Source organism: Danio rerio, chromosome 21, assembly GCF_052040795.2.
Source record: "Danio rerio strain M-AB ecotype USA chromosome 21, GRCz13ab, whole genome shotgun sequence".
In the NCBI taxonomy this organism is placed as follows: domain Eukaryota; kingdom Metazoa; phylum Chordata; class Actinopteri; order Cypriniformes; family Danionidae; genus Danio; species Danio rerio.
In genome coordinates this window covers 25,728,647-25,752,894 of record NC_141041.1, presented here as the reverse complement: position 1 = coordinate 25,752,894, position 24,248 = coordinate 25,728,647, and the positions used below count along the sequence as shown (strand labels likewise).

Sequence of the window (24,248 nt, the reverse complement as noted above, 5' to 3'; positions counted from 1 at the left end):
GGTGTGCATTTTCCATCCCAAATCCTCCGCTTCTGTTAATGCTGCGCAACTCTCCGACTAATTACTGCAGCATATGCGCGTCACCTGCGAGGCCCCTGCAGGCAGTCCTGAAGGTGCCTCGGAGCCCTGCCTCAGTCATTCACACGCCAGCATTACTCCAAACCCTGCTCATCAGAAACACTACACACCGAAGCAAAGCACCACTGACAGCCATACATCACTCGCTGAAACCCAGCAAAGTGTGGCTGTGAGAGGAAAGATATGAGAGGAAAAAAAGGGAGAAACAGCAGACTTGGAGAAAGTCTGCAAAGGAGGCGACCCTTGAAGCCGCAGAAGAACTCGTTCCTGTTGATTGATGAAAGCCCTGGCCGTGATGGCATCCAAATGTGACAATTCGGGGACATTAAAGGCGCCAACTCTTCTGCTTCACCTGCTGCAGTCCAGCTGGGAACAAAGTGGTCATTATCCCACTGTATTCTGCTACGGCGCTCCCTGTGGTTCAGAATCTGCTCAATTATCTCCTCCTCCTGGGCTAAGGCTGACAGGCGTGTTGGCAGGTGTGTCCTTTCCATCCCGTTCACCTCTCCTACTAGAGGATTAGAGAGTGAGGGGGGCATCGACTAACACAACGGCTCCAAAGCTGCTAACGGCCATGCCCTTTCTTGCCTAGTGGACAGATGAACGATGAAAGAGCAAATGCTCAGCTTTGGAGATGGAGGAAGGAGACCAGGCCTCACATGACCACAACATATAACAACCCTGAAGAGAGACCACCATCTGCCAATGAGTATCATCAGAGAAAAGATGCAAAAATTAAGTATTTGATAGAGGGGGTGAGACTGATGCCTAAATTAGTCTTGTTTTTAAAGTATTAACAAAATTGCAATTCAGGCTCATTCTGAAAATGTACTATACATATCCGCAGAGAGCCAAATACATCCCAGGAGGTATACTTTTTGCAGTTTTTGTTTTCTTAATTCCACCACAGGCCGCTGTGGATGCTTTTTCAGATCTCAAATTTCCCTCGCGAGTGCCATTCAAGCCTGCTGTTCTCGCGTAATTCCACCAGAGGCCGCTGTTGACTGACTGACTGACTGAACAACTGACCCACTCTCCTCATTCCCTAAACCCAACCAATGATATGTTCAATAGCACCAATTGACCTGCTCACCCACAGCCGAAGTTTTAAAAAGCAATCCAGAAAAGGAAAAGCCCTCACCTGATTTTTACTGTTTTCAGAATTTCCCACATTCTCACCCAATTATTTACTTGTTTATTTTATTTTTTTGCTTATGTTTTTGTCTCACCCACTTTCTGAAATTGTTTTTCGCCAGGCTCGAACCCCATTATCGTGGTCAACTCCAAGTCTCAAGTCCGCCAACGTACATGGCGAGCTACTGGGCAAACTGGTAGGCCCGGGAAAATCGTCCATAAGGAGGTAAGCAGTCAGCTTACCTAGAAAAGGAATGGCGTCATACAGCCCCATAGTGTTCATTTTAAAGACGAAATGCGGCCATACGTACTTCTGGCTACATCATTCGCGATCTCCAGAAATGTATAAAGGGCTACGTTTTCAGAATGAGCCTATGTTGTCATATTTTGAATTTTAATTCATAAATAAGTTTTGTAAAAGTTTTAAAAGATCAATTAAAATATGCTTATTTTTCGACTCTTTTCAAAGTGTTGAGTTTTACTATTTTAAATCCATTTAGCAATCTCCAGGCCTGGTGGGAGCACTTTTAGCTTAGCTTAGCTTTACTCAGCACCATTTTTTACTGAACTTCTGTTCTTCTATGAACCATAAAAGATAATCTGAAATAAGTTAAAAAAAATTTTTGTTCATAGAGTGAAGTGGGATTTGTATGTGAGCCCATATGAGCCGATATGTGAGCCCATTGTGAGCCCATATGAGTTTCACTTTATGAACGAGAGAGAGAGAGAAAAAAAAGGGTCATTTTCTGTTGGATGGCTTTGTTTCAAATTAATGACTAATTTTGTGTTGCAATGTTGCATTTTCTTGTTTTGGTTCACTCTTACAAGGCAACATTTAAATAAAAGCCATGTCACATGGGAGTAAAACAGTCCTCTCATTTGTCAGAGTGACAAGTTCACAGCACATGTTTATTATCGCTTTTATGTGTAGTTGTAAACACATGCAAATGTATACATATGCATACATACATACATATGTTGTTTTCTTTCATTATTTAACCTTTTATGATTTTCAATATATTTAAAGCTGGAATGTAAGCTTCGTTTGCAATTCATGGAAAAGAGCAATAAACAATACATTAAGATAAATAAGCACTCCTTGGTTTTCCTGCCTTCTTACCTCAACATCAACACTCAAGAGTTAGTTTTTTTAATCCTAATCAAACCATTAAAAATACACCAGATTCCCCAAAAAATTGTTTTTTAAGGGGTATCTTCAGAAAATGAGAAAATACAGTCCTTTGAAATAGAGTTTGTAACTTTGAAATAATATATCTTTTCAGACAAATTCATTCATTCATTTTCTTTCGACTTCATAGGGGTGGTCACAGTAGAGTTAACCAGTCAGGGGTCAATGAACCGCCAAATTATCCAGCATACACAGCGGATGCCCTTCCTGCTGCAACCCAGTACTGGGAAACATCCATACACTCTAACATTTACTTACATACACTATGGCCAATTTAGTTCATTTAATTCACCTGTACCACATGTCTTTGGATTGTGGGGAAAACCGAAGCACTCGGAGGAAGCCCACAGGGTGAACATGCAATTTCACACAGAAACGCCAACTGACCCAGCCAGAACTCAAAGCTGCAACCTTCTTGCTGTGAAGTGACAGTGCTAACCACTGAGCACCATGTCACCCGGAGACAAATTATTTTTAGTTATTTCTCTCCCCCAAAGAAAAAAGTAAAAAAAAAAAAAAAAGCAGGATTAACTAGCATGTTGCTCAACAACTCAACTCAACTGGAACGAGCAGAGTGATACAAAGTGAAACGTTCCAGTGAGTTCATCAGAAACATCAACAACCTCTCGCCCAATCAATCTGGAGAACAAGAACTTGGAATTATTTGCAATGGGTTGATGCAATTTCTCATTTCCATGTACATCCTCTCAGAATCAGACCTTTCTTTTCTTATGCATGAAGGGAATTCAGATCAGAGTGTTGAAAAACAAGACATTAAGTAACACAGGCTTTACTATGCCACAACGGGCAGGGGAATCGTCATGGCGACTGCTTTGAGAGGATGAGGGAGAGGCAGTTAACATTGGCATATAAAACAGCTTCACATCAGAGGTGGCTAAGTTCATGTCAAACAGCGGCTTAGATTTACCGGTGAGAGAGCGAGGGAGAGATAGGCTTAAATAAGCCCTTGCTTAATTTTGGCACCATGTGTGACACTCACAGATTTTCATTCATCCTTTTCTAAAGCCTGCTATTTATTTTAGAGGCTTTGTTTCACAAAAGCCATTCTCTTTAGCATTCACAGGACACAAAAATTTAAATGAAATTCATTTCTGCCATTATGAAAAGTGTGACAGAGGTGTGGCCACAGCAACAGAAACACGAAAGCCATTATTCCATCCCTACTGAAAAGACCCGCTCCTCCTTTATGAAAAGGCTTATATTGAGAACGAGGATTGAAAAGTTTTACTTTTATAATTGCGAGCAAATAGTCCTCCAAACCGGTTGGCCAAAGTGGAGTGATTTTCCATTTGCCGCAATCGTGAGCAAACAAAGCGGTTATTTTACACCTGGTTTCTTACAGGCTCTTTGTCACATTGTTACTTAAAGCACATCATCAGAAGACGCCACCGTCATGTTTACTGAGCCCAGCCTCAAACATGTTGTGTGGTGCGACACTGAACAAAGGATGATGAAATGACAAGAAGAAGTGAAGTGTGTTCAATCATCCTCTCTGGAAATGAACAGGAATGAAGAGTACGCCTGGATGGAGCGATATATATGGAGAGAGAAAAGAAAGAAAGAGTCAGGTGGAGCACCTACTGAATGGGCTTATCACTATCACAATTTACAGTGGCTGAGAAGGAAAAACAAGAACGAAATCTACATACAGTAAATTGCTTTGAAAACAGTGACATAATGGCAATAAATCAGCAGGAGGAGACGCAGGCAGAAAAGAGCGTGACCGTACACGCAATGGGTCAGGTGAAGTGCGGTGTGATTAATACCGAAGGTGCCGGTGTGATGATACAGTAGGGTTTGACAGGGTTGCTGACACGCTGATAAGAATTTGATCTATCTGACCCTGCCAACCATGTTTCTTCTAGTCTGCAGTGTAATTCATATTCAGCTGCACCACACAACACATTTCATTAAAGACAGCATAAAATGGCAGTCACAACACATTTCATTTCCATCTGTTGACGTGTTTGTTAGAGAAACCTATTTCTGTGTTGTTGATGTTACTGTACCAGTTGTATTATATTAACAAAAGTCAAGCAATGATATTGCAGGTTAATACTATTTAGGTACCGTGACTTTACTGATGACGGATTATTCTGCGGTGGAGTCACCTGATGAAGGGAGAAAGCTGAGGAATGTGAGGAAGTAGGTTTGGCTGATTAGCATTAGGCTGATTAGGTAGTCTAGGTGTATGTGTTGCTAGTAAAAACTTAAATGAAACAGACTGAAATAAAATTAAAAAACAGCATAGCAATAAAACAAATAAAATATTTATATTAAGTATTTAGGTGACATGGTGGCTCAGTGGTGAGCACTGTCACCTCACAGCAAGAAGTACCGATTGGGCCAGTTGGCATCTCTGTGTGGAGTTTGCATGTTCTCCCCATGTTCGCAAGGGTTTCCTACGGGTACTTTAATTTCCCCCACAATTTAATAAACTAAATTGACTGTAGTGTTTGAGTATGACTGAGTGAGTGTGTATGAGAGTTTCCCAGCACTGGGTTACAGCCGGAAGGGCATCTGCTGTGTAAAACATATGCTGGATAAGTTGCTGGTTCTTTCCACTGAGGTGACTCCTGATGAAAAGGAGTTTATTGTAAATACAGTTTAGTTATTAAATTGTCTTTTTTGCATACCTAAAAGTGGTGTAATAAAATAAATAAATAAATAAATAATAATAATAGAATAGAACAATAATAATAATAATAATAATAATAATAATAATAATAATAATAATAATAATACCATAATAATATTATTAATAACAATACAAAAACAATAATAATAATAATAGAATATAATAATATTAATATAATATAATAATAATAATAATATACTACTACAACTACTACTACTACTACTACTACTACTACTAATAATAATAATAATAATAATAATAATAATAAGAAGAAGAAGGCGAGGCAGTGGCGCAGTAGGTAGTGCTGTCGCCTCACAGCAAGAAGGTCGCTGGTTCGAACCTCGGCTCAGTTGGCGTTTCTGTGGGGAGTTTGCATGTTCTCCCTGCCTTCACGTGGGTTTCCTCCGGGTGCTCCGGTTTCCCCCACAGTCCAAAGACATGCGGTACAGGTGAATTGGGTAGGCTAAATTGTTCATAGTGTATGAGTGTGTGTGTGAATGTGTGTGGATGTTTCCCAGAGATGGGTTGCAGCTGGAAGGGCATCCGCTGCATAACTTGCTGGATAAGTTGGCGGTTCATTCCGCTGTGGCGACCCCGGATTAATAAAGGGACTAAGCCAACAAGAAAATGAATGAATGAATGAATGAATAATAATAATAATAATAATAAATAATAACAATATAATGCCCTTCAAGCTGCAACCCATGGGAAACACCCATACACACTCACATGTACACACATACAGCAAATTGAGTTTATTTAATTTCACCTTTATTGCATTTCTTTGGACTGTGGGGGAAACCGAAGCATGTAAAGGCAAACTAAAGCCAACACAGGAAGAACATGCATACTCCACAAAGAAATGCCAACAGGTCCAGCAGAGACTCAAACCAGAGACCTTCTTGCTGTGGGGTGACAGTGCTAACCACTGAGCCACTGAGTTGCTTAACATCTAATCAATGTATTTAATAGAATAAATTGTCTTTGTAACGTATTACGAAATTCCAGTATTTTCAAGAAGCTTTAGAACACTTTAAAAACAAAATTGTTCAAGGACCACATTACAAAGGCACGAGCACATGAGGTTAAATAAGGACAAGCTGAAGTGTTATTTGTTGAGTAAAAATATTGTATTTGCTTATTAAACACTTGAAAGTAATTTAGCAATTACCAATATACCAACTTTTTTCAAGTAGCTTTTCATAAGTTCGTTTAACAGTACATAAACTTCAAAAGTCAAATTCAAGCACTTCAAGCACATTGTGTGAAGCCTATAAATGCACATTTTTGGCAAAACCTCCAAGGTTAAATCAAATTCATCCTGCACAATAGCATTCAAACAGCAAGAGTAAACACCAATAAAAGTGGAATAAATGCAACACAAATGCCCAAATAAGACTGTTTTTTTCCCCGTGGCATTGCTGTAGCTTTCTGTTCCAGCAAGAAATCTTGCCCACTATGTCAGCCTCCTACCTCAACCTCTGCTGAAAACCCCACTTACTGCTTGAACAGCTTGTTGCTAGGCTACACCAGAGAGGGTAAAAAAGACTGTTATCAGAGAGAAGAGAAATCTCCTGAACAGTGAGAGTAGCACACCCAGGAAAATAAGATGGTAAACAGAGGATGTGCATCAGCTACAAAAGTGAACCACACAAAACACACAAGGTGCGACAAGATGCAAATGAGAGGATCTTCTGAAGAGGAAAGCTTTGCTCTGCCACCATCAGCTGCACTAGACAAGACTGCATGTCTTTATTCTTAAAACAATGCAACTTAATTCTAATGCGATGTGCTTGTTTTATATGCCAAGGTGTGAAGTCTAACACAAACAAGCATCTTAACATTAGCAGAAATTGCAACAGGTCAGGACATCAATTCCACAGTCGGATTAAAGAACGCCGCTGCATACTTGACATTTTACAAACAAGGCATTTCCTGTCCATTTCGATAATGAGCGCGAGGACAGGATGCATTGAGATGACTAAGCCTTTTCGCATAAAAGCTTCGCCAAAAATAAAAAGCTCCATGTCACGAATAGACAACCCAGAGATAAGAAGCACTGCATTTAAAACCAATTTGTTTCATGAGACAAAGCCCTCAGGGTTCACCTTGTGTTCTCTAAGCATGACCGAAACCCTTTTATACCATCAAAAATGGCTTTGGATTATTGGAAGCGTACAGTGATTCAGTTATACAGCACTGCCGGGCTGATATAACTGTACAAGGTTAACACTGGCCTTGTGACATGGTATTTAGAAATGCAGCGAACTGTACAAAAGCTCAATTATAGCTCTGCTACACAGTCAAGCCTGACCACGTTCTGTAGGCACGTCCAAATTACATACATGCAAAAGAATAGCCCTAACCTTTAGCCGTTGTACCGCTTGGATACGGTTTAACCTTTTCCATATGGAAAGTTGCAGATATGTGTAAACAAATCCCCATTCCTCAACTCGAACCATTCAATTTTGCACCGGAAAAGTGTCAATTTTGAGGTGCGACACACGACATGAGGGCTAATCAAATCATTAGAGGGTGTTTTACGAGGCACAGGTGACATCATTACACAGTATCACCAAAAGCCTTTATACTAAATCTAACACATTTACACAAGCATCTGCCACTGCAAACTGAGAGAGAGGATAAAGGGCTTAATGAATTGAGAAAGTGCTTTCCTGCTATATTGTAAAACACAATAAAGCCCGTGAGCTATGCAAATGGTCCCCGTTCTGTGATTTGGACGCAGAGCTGGCGCACCAAGGTGGAGTACAATGCCATCTGCGTCATGTAGAGAAAAGGCTCTCCGAATCCGTTTCTCCCAAATCAAAAACAGCCATTTGGACGTCATTTAAATTCATGAAAAATGATTGCGGGCGGATTACGAGTGTCTTTTGGGAGATGCGTGAGGACTCGAAAAAAGGTGAGGAGTCAAAAATGCTGGAGAGGACTGGAGAAGGGCTCATGCAGGAGGGATGGATGTGCGACGTTGCCTGGAATTGCACGGCGAATGCTCTGATTAAAACTCCCAGAGGAGCACTTTGGCGAACAGGTGGGTCTTTGTTGGGTGAATGGCAATAGGAATAAAGAGTGAGACATACAAACGGACAGACACACACATATACATCAAATCCACATTAGTTTCATTCCAGCATCCCCGTGCATGTCTCTGTAACGTGCCGTACTGTACTCGGCTGGCATGCAGAGAATGCCATGCTGTGCTGGCAGAGAAAGGAGGGAGAGGTACCAACCGTGAGCTGCGGCTTCAGTGCTGGGCGCAGCGTCTGAGCACACGAGGAGAGGAGGTGCGGTGGAGGAAGGAGGAGGGAAACAGGAGGAACAGCATGCATAAAAAGGAGAAATGGGGAAAAAAAACAAATGGAACTGATAAGCAAGCATTTACACACAATTACAACAATGACCAACACTTTCAAACAAGCTCACAAGAGAATGACAAGAGGACAAAATCAAATATCTTGCACATTGAAACAAAGATGTCAAAAGTAGTCCCACAGAACACAGTCCACCTCAACAAAGCTATAGTAATGGCCCGTTTACACTGAGTGGTACAGTATGGTCTGGTTTACTTTTATGGCCATTTCCACTGTCAAAAGGAATCTAAAAGTGAACTGTACTGTACCACTTTTTGGGTACCTAGCACAACAAAAGGGTACCCAAAGGCGGAGTGAGAAGTGCAGCCTAATTCTATTGCTGTACAGACAAATATCAGTGTACAAGCCAGGAGAATGAAAGCAAAGGAAGCGCCATTTTTTAATACACAGCCAAGACATTACATTGTTATAATATATACATTTAATAACGAGCCTTGATTGACCCGAACTCAAACAAACGATTGGTTTGTCGATTTGGTGAACAGTCACAAAACCAAGAAGATGAACCTGTTGTCTTGTTGCTGTTTTACGAGGCCATCTAAAGCGCAAGTGGTTTCACTTTGCGCTCGTGATCTCTAGTTTGTTGCGCATCTTTATTTGAAATAACAAACTTCTTGAGCTGATGATAATAATGTGCGCATGATTATTGAAGTGCTTCTGACATCTGATTCTTTCAGAAATAGACAAATGCAAGAGTGACGCACGATAAAACAAAGAAGCAAAGGATTGGTTCAGCAACCTACAACATGAACTAACTGCCATGTTTATCAATTATTATCGCCTTTTAGAGTATTATAAACTCAGAATGATGGAATTACTCTCTAATAGAGGTTACATGTGCTGGTGAAGATTAAAGATACAGATGAGAGGTTTGCACTGACTGTGCACTATTTGTGTTGTGTTTGAACTGTAAAAAGGACTAAATGTATGCTGTGTGTAGTTTTTCTCTAATTGGCAACATATCAGAGATTGTAAGGGTCTGTATGTGTTCATATATGTTGCATTTATTTTACATAATTGCAGACATTACAGTCAGCTATTTTGCTTGTTGATCTGCAGTTATAATCAAATCATGTTTATAGAAAGGTTAGTGATGAACATTTAAACACAAGTATTTATGTGTATAAAGCATCTGTTTTGTGAGAAGTGCTTCTCATATGATATGAATGACATGTCCAGGTTTACTTTGACATTTTCTCGAGCGAGAATGATGTCGACTGAAACTTTCTGTCGTACACCACGCCCAACATTGGTACCCTTTTGGCAGTGGAAACATAAGACTGATAAATGTGACCTGTACCGACCCATACCGTACTGTTCCACTCAGTGGAAACGAGCCATGAGAGTTTCAATGGCGATGAAATACATTAATCAAAGGTATAGTTTATGTGTTCATCCCAAAATGGAAATGCATTTATCCTAATACCATTTGTACTTTAATGGATTACTCAAGCTGAACACACACAAATATAATTTGAAGAATATTTTATGATTAAAAATATATATTATTGTCAATCAAGCTAAATAATTTATTAAAGAATTTTCCATTTTGGGGTGTCTGTTTATTATTGTTTAAATTACACATCACATCATAATAATTACAGAAGCTATACTTTAGCTGGCTAAATTAAATAGTATCACTCTAAAAAATCTGGGTTGTTTCTAGCCAAATTTAGGTATAATATGGACAAACTTTAAAAGTTACATTTTTTACAAATTTTATGTCAACGGTTAGGTTTGCCCATATTTTGCCCAAACTTGCAGTGAAACAATACAGCATTTTTGAACATGTGTAGAACTTTTCTTTGGAATATCAGTTTTCATTCAGCTTAGCAGAGACTGCCTTTGCAGTTCAGATGCTTGTTTGAAAGAAACAGCTGGAAACCTTTCTCTTTAAAAATAATGAAAAGATACACTGATATATGAAACTGTACTGCCAGTAGGTGGAGGAAAATCTTTTCTTAATGAGTGAGTAATTGAATCACTCAGTCAAATGATTAAAAACGTCTGATTCATTCAGGGACAAAGACAAAGCGTGGCTTTGTGAGTTATTGTTCAACCGCTCATTAGAATGATTAAATATAAAATTGGGATTTATTCAGTAACAAAACATTACTGTGTTTATCCATGGACATACAATGGGCCTACTGTGAATTAGCTTGGAATGATTATCAATGGAGCAAAAACAGACAATATTCTGAACTTTTTGTTTACTGAACCTCATAAAATCAATGTGATATTTGCAAACATGCTGATTTTCAGGGAAAATAGCATTCTTGCTCTTGTGGCTTAGATTGACTAGCTGTCCTCAAAAAACAAAGCAGAAAAAAAAGAGTTGATTCAACTGAAATTTCCAATAACATTTACAAAACCAACAACTGAGTAATTTCATATATTCACTCACTCATTCATTCATTCATTCATTCATTCATTCATTCATTCATTCATTCATTCATTCATACAGTACATACATACACATTAGTTGGGTTTGTTCAAATCTGACCCAAAGTTGAGTTAAAACAACCCACCATTTTTAAAATATAGCCACATCACTATAAACAGTGTTGTCATAGTTACCGAAAAATAGTAACTAATTACAGTTATTTGTAACTTCATTCAAAAAGTAAATCGATTACTTTATGGATTATTTACATCAAAAAGTAATGCATTACTGTTAAAAGTCATTTTTGAGGAAATTTTTTCAAAGAACATTTTTAATGCTCCCGTAAGTGCTCTTATAACGTCACTTCAGTGCTGCATGGAGAATACACTGTTGATCAACTTCACATAATTTTTTAAAATACATTTGCATTCTCACAACTAAAACACAAGACAAACTTAAATAAAAAGTAATATTTAAACACTAATTTGTTTAAGGCAGACCAGCAGCAGCACCAGCAAAAAAAAAAATAAAATAAAAAAAATAAAAATAAATTCACAAGGTTATAAACCAGCTAAATAATACATTCAGAATATATTCAAGATACTTCAGCATCATAAAAGTTTGTATTTACCCTTAGACATGTTGCTTCAGGGCTTAAGTATGACAATAGCAACAATATACAACAAACCTTTATGAAATAGGCGACCATAAATTGAATGCATTTTGAACAAAACAAAAACAAAACAGCTGCTCAAAAATCAAATCTATAAGCAATTTTTAAACTAACCACAAATTAAATGTGGTATGTCAGCACAGCTTATGGAAAGTAAGTTGTGTATACTCAAAGTGCAAAACAATAAAAAAAAAAACATTAAAAAAATAAATCACAGCATTTTTCTGAGCAATATATACATTTTAAATGACGTTTTCTGAAATATAACAGAAATCTGTCTCTGTGTCTCACTAATCAATTTTGTTACACTGTTAACAAATGTGTGCTTATTTATTTGAAACAACAAACATAGTAGTATTAGTCATAGTAATTAATAATAGTAGCGTATTAGTCTGTTGTTCTCTCGCGTGCACACACTCGGCATACAGTAGCTCGAGCACATTCAGTATATCTCGCATGCACAATTGTTGTACCTCGCACGCATTGTCTCAGTTTTCACTTGAATGTTGTCTAGTCTGGCACCTCGTACATGATGCGTCTTCTTTACAGTGGTTGGTTGGCATCCACCAATCCCACAATGTGTTTTCGTTGTAAACAGGAAGATGTAGGCTAGACTGCAGCCAAAATTTATTAATTTACCAAGTAACGGACAAACGCTTCATATTGTAATGATTAAAGAGTTAATCTATCTAAAAAAAAGTAATACATTGCAGTATTAGTTACTGGCGAAAGTAATGCCGTTACAGTAACACAATAATAGTAATGCATTATTGCCCAAAAACTATTATAAATATGTTATAAATCATTATAAATATATTTCCACATCTTTTAAATGTTTACAGGTGTTAATTTTGGTGTCGATTTTACTCCAAGACCCCTGTGACCTTGCTTGATTGGCTCACTTTAAAAGGCTGCTTATGCAGGTTAGCCTATGCAAGCTTAAGCGATTAGAAACTTCTTTCCTTTAACTATTTATGCCATTGAAAAATAGGAAATACAATTCTGCATGGGGATCTGATTTGAGTCAAAACATCAGCTTACAAAAATCGTGAAAATGTCTAAACTGGACTTGAGTCAGTGTTGTGCACTGCATTTTAAGCATAGACCTTTTTAAAATGACAATCACTTCTGCATGCCAGATCGATATAGCAGGACTGCAGGACTCTCAATAAATAATAGGCACATAAATCGATCTTTTTATACACTGGTCTTTTTACAGACCCATCTGTTGAGTCAAAAGTGGAGCGAGGTACATTAAAATCACTTGCACTGACTCTATTGCCCTAATTACTATTATATATGCCAAATTAAAATGCTGTAGAAAAGTATATGAACGCCAGCTGAACGCTTTTACAACTATCGTACATAATTAGTCATTAAATCCCAGCAGAACGCTGCAGACTTTTTGAAATGTTGATAAGTCAGCGTAAACCTGCATTACCGCTGCAGGTAATTCCTCTGATATAACAGAAGAATTCAGACTGGCTTTCTGCTTTGAGCTGATGAAATGCCTAGACTGAAATATGGAAGCAAGTGCCGAACATGAGGAATGTGAGCCCTTATCCTGGTGCATTACCTTAGGGCAGAGAGCACTTCAAACACACCAGGAGAGCCGTGATGCAGAGGTGCTCATTATGGGAAGAAACATTATAGACGTCAATCACTGTTAGCGCAACACAAACTTTACCCTTAAAGCATAACTTGGTGTTTCTCGGCTCGATTAGATAGGATCTAGTATTAATCCAGCTGTTGGCTTTGATGATGCAGGTTCACTTGAGCGTGCCTCAATATTTATCAGAGATTGACAAAAAGAAGTGGTGCACATGGTGTCCAGAATATCAAACAGATGCTTAGCAAAGATGGATGAGGATAAGAAGATGGAGATCCTGAGTGCTAAAGAGACTGTGGATGCTTCTGGATGGAGAGTTACTTGGGTTAAAATATTAATTCCAACATGAGTGCAAACTATTTTTTTTACTTGTTTGGCATTTAAAGAACTATTTTTATCCAATGTGACTTGCAGTGCACTTTTAACAGGATTAGTCACCCAGAAGGAACCTGGCCTTTAGAGTTTGTCCTTTTCAGTTTTTGAACCTGGGACCTTTGGGTTACAAGATGAGATCTATAACCAATGCTGGTGAGGTTTGTGAAACAGAATTGACCAGTTGTTAAGCTCCACCCCTATTGGTTACTGTTGCTGACTCAGAGAAGGTTTAAAGAATATCTAACTGCAATGAAGTGGAGCATTCTTAGTATATTGGCGAAATGTGTTCTACATGTTTACTCAATATTATTCTTAAGCAAGCAAAAATATATATTATTGTAAAGCATTTTTTTGTTGTAGTCGTTTTTGACTTAAATCTGTGAAAACTGCATATCAGAATTCTGGTAAAATGCACCAGTCACCTAAAAAATGGAATAAAATTGTGCAAAAAGGTTACTTTTCTTTTTCTAATAACCATTCAATCACAATGTTTAAATCAGAGATGCTCAAACCTTTGATTTGTCCCGTCACCCCATCTGAAAAGAGAGTTAGAGTGATGAGGATGATTTAGAGATGATTTATAGACCAGGCTTTCCCCTGGTCAAAAAAGCATGTAAGGGGTTACGAGATCAGGTAGTTCTCAAGAGCTCCCCCTTGTAAAGGAGGAAATGGGGAAAATAAGGTGGATGGGGGGGTTCTTATGAAACCGAAGATAAAGGAGTAATTCTAGACAGGCTATTTATAGTAAATTTGCATTATTCTGGTGGATTTGATGGATAGGAGACCAGCCATGATCAATCATATCACATTGAGATGCTCAAACCTTTGATTTGGCCCGTCACCCCTCTGAGAAGAGAGTTAGAGAGATGAGGATGATTTAGAGATTGTCGTTTTAAATCTAATGTAAACTTTTTTTTTTGTTTTATCATTAAAAGCTAACAGAATTTTTTTTTTAATGAAATATTGAAATTTAAACAGATTTATTTTAAATGTACATACTGTCATCTGATGGATAGTGGACAATGCAGAAACTTTAGTGAGCAAATCAAGGCAAAGGAAGATTCCGCTTGACTAGTGTATTCAGTATTGAACTCCACTGTTCACTGTTATTTTTTTATTGCAATAAGTTCTACATCTAAAAGATATACTGCATTAGTTAGTTTGATTTAAAGTAATGCTTTTTATTTATTTTTAAACTTTATGAAATAAATTAGAAAATTACCCATAGCAACCTTAATGTAATATAGTTTGGTATATTTATCTTCTGCCCATGGCTCCCGATGATATTTAGTTTTTGGCCCTTTATACGAAGAATTTTGGGCACCCCTGTTCTAAATGTAAAATACTTAAATATATTCAAATTTATTACAATGATAATGCTGACTACAAGTAGTACCATTATTTTTTTCAATTGGTTTAACTTCAGTTAACTGAAAAGAGAAAAGCCTCATCTGAAACTGAACACACCTTCGCAGATCTACTAAAAATCAGAGATCATGAATTTAAAAAGAAAGCCATTTTTCTATTCTTAATTTTTTTACAAGTATTTTAAGGAGGTTTTAAGAGTTTATACTCAGAAAATGCTTGATAATATTAGCAAGTTTGTCATGCTGTCCTGGGAGAGAACCCTGAGCTCAGAGATAATTGAGCCCAGGGCTTCCCCTGGTCAAAAAAAGCATGAAAGGGGGTACGAGATCAGGTAGTTCTTGAGAGCTCCCCTTGTAAAGAATGGAAATGGGGAAGATAGGGTAGATGGGGGGATTCTTATGAAAACGAAGATAAAGGAGTAATTCTAGACAGGCTATTTATAGTGAATTTGCATTATTCTGATGGATCTGATGGATAGGAGACCAGCCATGATCAATCATATCACGTGCTCCTCTTGAAATTAGTTTGCGAAACTTCACTTATGTGAATAATCCCAGGCTTAAGTTATGCAAAACTTAAAAGCTGTAAATGTAGCCAAAAACCTGAGAGAGCAGGTTTGCAGTGCCTGCCGTTAGGCCTTTAGGTAAAAAAATAAATAAAAATCTTAATGTGGTCAGGGACCCATATCAACACACTGCTAGTGTTTGCTCTTTAGGTCTCAAAATATTAATAAAAAACCTCTCTCCATCATTAAAGGCGTTCATCTGGCACAAAAGCACAGCAAGGCCTTTAACATAATGACTGAAGGAATGTCTCAGCATACTGCTAGCATTGGGTCCTCTAAAAGGACTTCACACAACAGAAAAATGAACGACTTAAATAACACTCCACTTACAGCTGCACAGCAAGCCTTTGTATAAGTCTGGAGCCATGGTGCCGTTGGGCGGAGATGTTTGAGACATTATCAAACATGAACTGTCAGCCCCAGAAAGTGGGCACTGAGTACTCGAGGCGAACTGTTCAAGGAGGGAGTGCTGAGATGAAGTATGGGGCTACGAATAAAATACAATCAAAATGAGCAATAATATCTTCAGGTTATTATTTGACATTAAGAGGGAAGCGGAGGGTTTCCATCACTTTTTGCATGCTGTGATTCCCATCAGGCAGATGGTTTGGAGCCTGTTCTCACCGAGAAAGGAGGAGACACAGAGAATGCAGGAGGGATGTAAGGGAGCAGCCCTGGTTATTTACTATTATCCAGGGACAGACGACAAAAAAAAATTAAGGATCTTATCCAAAATGAGTATTACAATCTTCAAGCTGTCCTCCAACTCTCAATCATGAGAAGGCCTCTGGAAGCCTGCTAAGCCCATTACTGGTTCAGGCAGAAGTGCGTCAATAAGTCTGCTGATGAGCAATGGCCTTCCCCCTCATGCCTGGTCCTTTGTTTCGTGTGGGTCACCTGAGGCAGTGTCCTTGCTTACATCAGCAGCTGATATCAGCAGAGATGACAATAGGCACACAGCTTTGTGGCTAATTGCGACAGCTTTCTGTGGCACAGGAGACGACAGCGAAACATGCGCTCGGTGCCCAGGGGAAGGGCACAACTGCTGAATCTCAGAAGCACACAGCTCATCTTTGGAAACGTGAAAAAATAAAAGTATATAGATGTAATACAGTGCCATATAGTGATGAGTCTATCAAGGAAAAAAAGCTTAATTAAAGCAGTTAGAGTAAACCCCCAAATAGTCTTTAAGTGCAAAGAAAAAGTGTTTATCTGGAAGTCCAGCTAAATAATGGGTAAATTACTTAAACTTGAAACAAAAATGTGAAACAAAATTGCTATACTGAGAAAGCAATGCACATGATGTACAACCATACTAAGGAAGGCTGAGGTTGATTGGTAGTAAGGGGCCCAGAGTGTGCCAAGAAACCATCTCCCACACCATTACACCACCAGCAGGCTGAATTGTTGAAATGTGGTTAATGCCAAAAGTTGACCCTACCTCCTGAATTTTGCAGCCGAAATCAAGTCTCATTAGACCAAATACTATTTTTCCAATCTTCTGCTGTCCAAATTTGGAGAGCTTATGCTAATTTTAGCCTCAGTTCCCTGTTGTTAGCTGACAAGAGTGTCAGTGGTGTGCTCTTCTTCTGCTGCTGTAGCTCATCTGCTTCAATTTTAAACATTTATAGTTGCAAGTGTGATAAGTGGTTAAGTCAGGGGTTTCCAAACTTTTCAGCCCGTGACCCCTAAAATAACAATGCCAGAGTTTGTGATTTTACGGTTATGCCTGGAGTGATCACTGTGGTGTTTTCAACCTGCAAAAATAAAGTGCTTTTTGAAAACACTAAAATATAAAGTGTAAGAGAGACCTTTTTTTCTGAAAGAAGACAAAACAAAAGCACACTAGTGTAAATGGCATCTCAGTAAACCCTATGATTGAGTGTATGTGAACGTTTTTGAAATACTGACACCAGCTTGTCTAACACCAACAACCATGCCACAATAAAAGTCCCCTAAATCCTATTTGTGCCACAAATGACACACTTTGATGGCTGATTAACCATTATATTAATCTATCTATTCAAATGGTGTAAATAAAAAAGTATATAGGTTTAGACATGAAGAAATGTAAACAAACTTTTTAACTACAGTCCATAACCTATCAGTGACTACTTTTACAAAGACATTAGTAATCTGAATATAGATTAAGGTGTTTAGATGAGTTGCTTTTTGAATGTTCCTTTCATGATCCCGTTTTACATGTTGTAGCATATAAATGACTAACGTCATTGCGTTCCTACACTATCCACATTTCGTCTGGAGTTTCATGTAATTTTGGGTGATTCATTTTTAATTTGTTGGCTTTAACTGCAGTTTGGCACTTTCACTTTCATTCAGGAACATTTCATGCATGATATTGGATGGGAGTATGAACTGCTGAAAGAGTGCAGTTTTAATGGACACTGTATAGGAAAAAAACCTCTACATTTCATGATGCAAGTGTCTCTTCTTCACTGACTCAAACAGCCATGTGCGTATAGACAATCCAGTCGCAAAATGCGGCAAAAAGTTTACACAACAGTAATAGTTTGATTAAGGTGTTTATGTCTGTACTCCACATGTTTTAATCAAATTTTTATTTATTTCAAGTATGATCTTAATCTGATTAAATTTAACAAAAATCGCTGTTTACATGATAGACTCTTATTCAGAGTATTGATTAAAATCAGATTATTGGTGTCCATGTAAACGTACTCAATGTAAATCACTAGAAATGTAAAGATATGAGAGATTGAAGGTTAGTTTATTTATTAAACCTAATATCCTCGTATTCACAAATATCCAACTTTGATAGTGAGTTTTTTTGGCAATTGCTGTCCAAGGACATCTCATGATCTTCAGTGCAATGAGCAGTCTGTATACTTGCATTATGCACCACATTTAACCAAATGAAGACGGAATGTGGTCTAGGTGCAATCTGCATCTAAATACATTAAGCGTCTGTTTGAATATGTGACAGACTGGGGCAATACTGAGCCAATGCTTAAAGTTTATTTTTTCATTAAATGTGTATTATTTATATGTTTGTGTTTAAGCAGCCTGTTTGGCCAGGCAGGTTCAGGCTTGGCTGGATGAATATTCTGCAAGCCTATCTCTGGTTAGCCATCATAGAATGTAATCATAGCTCCCATAACAATATACCTCTACATAAAAAAGACTTATTGGGAGCGTTTCTGTGTTTGCATGATGCTAAGTGCAATAAATTCTAGAGGATGGTCTCCCTGGGTTGTGTATCAAAGCACTGCAGTGGTTGTTTTCCCTGTGGTAATGCAATTGACCTTTAGTGAATTAGCCTTTTCTCTGCCAGCGAGCCATCTCTCTTTGTCTGGCATGTATTCTGCTGCGGGAATCAGACAGGGAGAGAAATGGACTTCTATCTTACGCGCAAGTGCTTTTGCTGGGCAATTCATTTGTTCAATTCCAAAATCAGTTTACCAGATGGTGTTTATGCAATTTAAGCCCTGACAAAAGCACTTTTTTCTCCTCTCTCTCCCCTCCCTTAGTTTTTCTTTTTTTGTTACTTGCTAAAATGAATTGAGTGCCGAAATCATTTATGGTCTTTAATCAATTACAAGAAAGAAAATAATAACAATAATAATGTATTCAGCAGTGTTTTATTAGAAAGGCCAAGCATGTCATTAATGAAGTGAACATTGTTTTAGCTGTGCCTTTTGTAGCGTCCATTTAATCACAATATTGCTTTTGCTTTTTAATTGTATGTACAGGGATATATATATTATTCAATAATGGTTTTGTTGCTAATTTTGAAAAGCATTTATATTGTCATTAGTGATCTTTGCTAAAATAGGACAAATATAAAAGCACCAGTCTTCACTATTAATTAGTGGCTTATTACTTGGCCCACATGGAATCTGTGTGAGCAGAAATCTGCAGATTTTTAGCACATCATTGCAACCCAGGCTCATTTTGAAAACGTACCTCTACATACATTTTAGGAGACCATCAAATACGTCCCAGGAGCTAGGTTTTTTTTTTTTTTGCAGCTTTTGATTTTGCAAATCCAACAGAGGCTGCTGTGTACGCTTTTTGAGATCTCAAATTTCTCTCGCGAGTGCCATTCATGCCTGCTGTTCTCTCGGTCATCCACCAGAGGCGGCTGATTGTTTGACTGACTGAACAATAAAAGTATTTTAAAAAGCACTGATTGACCTAAACACCCACTTCCCGAAACCCAACCGACAATTTTAAAAGCCCTCGTCTGATTTTTACCTTGTTTTACTACATTCTTACCCTGTTATTTACGTGTTTATTTTATTTTTTGGCTTTTGTTTTTGTCTTACCTGCTGTTCTTCACCGGACTTGAACCCCATTGTCGTGGTCATCTTCTCTATGCATCTCAAGTCCATCGACAAACATGGTGAGCTAACTGAATAAACTGATAACAGACAGAAAGTTGTCCACATGGAGGTAAGTCGTCAGCTGTTAAGCGCGAAAAGGAACGGCATCATACCACCTCATAGCGTTCATTTAAAACAATGAAATGCAGCCATATGTACTTCTGGCTACATAATTTACAATCTTAAGAAATGTATATAGGGTTACATTTTCAGAATGAGCCTGTGTTGCATCATTGAGTCTATTTATTTGCTTGTGAGCAAACTTATATTTATTCAGTTTTTAAATTAATTTCCGTAATATAATTTACTAATATGAAAGTGTTAATTTTATTTATTGACAATACAGTTTGTGTAGTAATATTATCTACCTTTTAGAAGATATATCATTAGAGACTTTATATGAGAGATATTATATGAGACTATGTTTACCAAAAAAAGTGGATCTAATTGAATTTGCATTGTAAACATTAAATAAAAGTTAAAAAGGTATTATTATTTTTTTTATTTCATATATTACGTTTGTTATGATACACCTGAAATCATTCTGCATAAACCCACATTTTTAAAATTATTATTATTTTTTATTAACAAAAAAAAAAAAAACCTATCTGCACAGAAATAGCAAAAATGTCTGTAGATTCTGTTCTATTTTTAAGATATGGCTGTGTATTAGTACTTATAAAGTACATATTCTAGATCATATACTGCATTCCTAATCTATACTTAAACCAAACTGCTACCTTAGAAACTTATAATACGCAGCACATTAGAAGTTTATTGAGGTAAAAACTCAAATTAATGGTTTAATAATTGCTAGAATTTTACCTTAAAAAAACATGACCAAATCCAGACATGGTTTTAAACTAAAAGTGCATTTTATTTGTTCTTTTACACAAAAACATTGTTTTGAGGCCTAACAATGCAAACATCAGATTTATTTATTTTTTTCAAATCAATTTTGTTATTACATTTGTTTAAACTACAAAAACACAATTAGAGAAAATGTTGACGTGTTTTAAGTAAGTACTTCAGAACAGTACATGTGTGAACAGGTGGTGTGTTTCTTTACAAAGTGACATCACCATCTACAGGCCTTAATGTACAGTTCTCAACACAAATGAGAAGACCCATCACAGCCCTCCCTTTTGAATTAGTATTTTGTTTAGGATGCTTTACAATGATATATTTGTATATATTTCCTTTTTTTTTTTTTAAATGTGTTTGTTCCGCGTAGTTTAGTTGCACAATTTCGATTGGGCTAAACGAAAGTGTGCTCACTCAATTGGCTAGTAACACTTTTACAAACAGATGACAATCACGCACTAATCGTAACATTTCAAACTGTGATTGCGATTTGATTTCTCAGCCCTACTAGTAACTAATAGCTTATAATGGTTAAAGTTATTACACACAAACATAGTTAACCTGCAGTTATATAGTATGTAGGTGATGTATATGTGTACTTGTTCAATGAAGTATATTTCTGTATTAAGTGTATGTGTTGTCTTCGATAAGGAGTTAAAATGCAAACCTATAAATGCTTTGCTACCAAAGGGAAATAGGTCCATAAACTAAAGCATATTACAATACGTATATTCCAATAAGTTTTATTGTTAAATATTCAAAGTTTCATTTTTTTTTTATCTCCATAATATTTCCATCCACAATTTAATGAACTTGCAATATTGTAGAAAACACAGAACTTTCAGATTTCAGTTCTTATGTGTCCTCTGCTTGTAAACACGTAAACAATTGTGATCAGTTCATGAGATCGGCCAGATCAGCGAGTACCAATCGAGTCATGAAATGTGATCATCGGTCGATACCGATCTCTGACCAATCGATCAGAGCTTCCCTAATTATTGTCATATTATCTATTTCTAAAGCTGTTAGGTGACTTAACACTTATTTTAATGGATATGAATGTTGAACGGTTTAAAAGCCTAAATAAATACTTTCACATTTAAAGCACACTCTCTGTCTACATGTGCACTGAGACTTATAATGAAGATGCAACTAAGCCATATCTATGAATTGAAATATTATAGCTTTTGGACTGGGATTTTTATGAAATGTAAAAATGTAGTTTTATAATAATTATAGTAGCACAAAGTAGTTTAACACAAACAGATTTGTGAATATGGTTACTTGCTGGTGCCAGTCACAGGCTAAAACAGAAAAAAAAGGAAGAGATAGAAAAAAAAGAGAGAGGAAAAAAATGTGTTTGTGTGTGTGTAAGAGAGAGCTCTCATTCTTTGTGAGCCTTTCACCACAGCTCTGAATTACAGATTTTGGGCAGTAATATAAAAAAATGGGCTTGGCTACAAAAATAAACACAATAGTCTGGGGAAACGGGGACATGCGAGGACTAAACAACACCTTCAGAGTCTTCATTCAGTCTTTCCCTTTTCACAGCGGCTCAAAGTCACAGACAGATAAATGGACAGAAAGAGATAGAGCAAATGACGAGATGGGAGAAACGAGGGAGATGGAGGACAGATTGCGTTGTCAGCCCCAGAGAAAGAGGCAGAGGAAAAAATTTCTCATCTTTGATCAAATTTGCAAAAGCTTTGCGGGAAATAAAAGAGCTCTCAGAAATATCGATAAACATCCATTTCTGAGCTGTGTTTAGCGGGAGAGGAAAAAAAACAATACAAATATAAATTAATGACATCTGTCCCTATTGCGTATGGTGGCAAGCAAGGCCTCTCCATTTAGCCATTTATTTTTCAGTGTAAATGGCAATTTAGTCATCTCTAAATGTCACCTCCTGAAGCTGTGGAGCACTTTAGCCTTGCGTTAGGGCTTTAATAGATTTTTTAAAAGTGCAGTATAGCCCATTCCATTTCTCTTATAGCCAGTTTATCAAAAATGTATTAAATTTCTAAGTGGCCTCCACCTCAGTGGACTGATAAATTCATGTGGTGTTCCTGAACTATACACATCTAGCCAAAGGATAAATGAAATCAGCAGAAGGCGGGAGCAGTGTGGCTGCTTAGGACCCACTTTTCCCATTGAAGTACATGAGGATAATAGGAAGCGCTTTAAGGGAAGAGTGATAAAAATGTGGCCTGATACAGCAGAGCAATAGTGTATCCAGAGCTGGAATCATTCGGCACAAACAACGCAATATGATTGTAATTGAATAATATTTCCCCTATCAGCGGCGTTTATCCACAGCAATGCCTGCGGGTTGGACCTCTAGAGGATTTCAATGTGTGCAGCAGGCGGTTGTGTTAACGAGATTCATTCACCTCTTTAATGAAGAAAGAGGGTGTGTCTCATTAGTATGCGTCATTGCTTCTTTCATTAAACACAATCATGTAGCCTAATCATGGCCGATTCATTTCTCAGCCCTTTATAGATTCTCTCAAATCATCCGCGCAAGTCAGTCCAAGATTTTGATTGCTCGCGGAACCGTCCGCCGCTCCCACTCGGATTGGCAAGTACACAACAAAGCGTGGAGCTGCATCTCTAGCAATCTGCACGCTTTTCACTATAATATAAAGAATTGCCTTGAGGAAGGAGAAAAACAGAGAGTGAAATGATCTCAATCGGTTGCTTCAATATCACAATCATTACAGGCAGCAAATTACATCAGGGTCTCTTTTAGAGATTGAAACCAGCAGCAACATTGATTTAGCTTTCCATCATCTGGGGCCGTATTAGCTTTTGTGTGCTTTTTATGTTGAGTAGAGTGGATTAGAGTAGCTAATGAGCTTGCGGTGGTCAGTATCGCAGGGGCATTGGTATCGTTCGGCAACAGAGCTGGCCCTACATTCAGAGTTCACTCAATTATAAAATAAGCAGGTTCAAACCAACCCGGCAGAACAAAAAAGTTAATTGTAGCGTCTATGCTGTGGCCATAAGCCCAGTTTTCCAAGCGTGCTCCATGGCCTGGCCATATGCATATAGATTTGCCCCTCCAGTCATGCATCTGTCTTTTTTTAATCAACGTGGAATTATTTAGATGCTGTTAAATGAAGCACGAGTCCTGCAGGTGATGTCCAATTATTTTAATGATCGCTAAAGGGTGACTTGTGGCAAACAAACAAATTGAATGCATATTTCCATTTAGCCATAGGCTGATTACAGTATCTTTCAAAAGTTTAGGGTCAATGTTTTCTGGTTCTTTTGAACTTTTTATTCATCAAATAATCCTGAAAAATATTACTATGACAACAATTGGCCTTAAATCGTGTGACTCTGAAGTCTGGAGTAATGATCACGGGATTTATCTCAATTAAAAAAATGTTAAACAATAAAATAAATAAAATAAATCCTTGGTATTCCTAAAAAGACATTCCAATAATCTTTACAATCTAAAACTGTCAAACAGTGGTGTCAGGGCATATGCACCCGAAATTGTATCTACACTCTCAGAAATAAAGGTACAGCAGCTGTCACTGGGGCAGTACCATTTTTAAAGATACATATTTGTACCCAAATAGTTCACAATGGTACC

General features: G+C 37.5%; 1 protein-coding gene across 12 annotated transcripts in view; it reads right to left on the bottom strand.

The window, feature by feature from the left end:
* Positions 1-24,248, bottom strand: part of cadm1a (cell adhesion molecule 1a) — a 462,767-nt gene that overhangs the window by 26,530 nt on the left and 411,989 nt on the right. For 5 of the 12 annotated variants that reach the window (NM_001113551.3, NM_001444015.1, NM_001444014.1 and 2 more), the window contains one exon: positions 8,309-8,341. The exons of 5 other annotated variants lie outside the window; for them this stretch is intronic. In NM_001113551.3, the coding sequence (NP_001107023.3) occupies positions 8,309-8,341 (33 nt within the window). Of the gene's footprint in view, positions 1-8,308; positions 8,342-20,996; positions 24,190-24,248 lie in introns of those variants that run through there. 2 more of the 12 variants (XR_015519664.1, XR_015519665.1) reach the window with 1 other exon arrangement.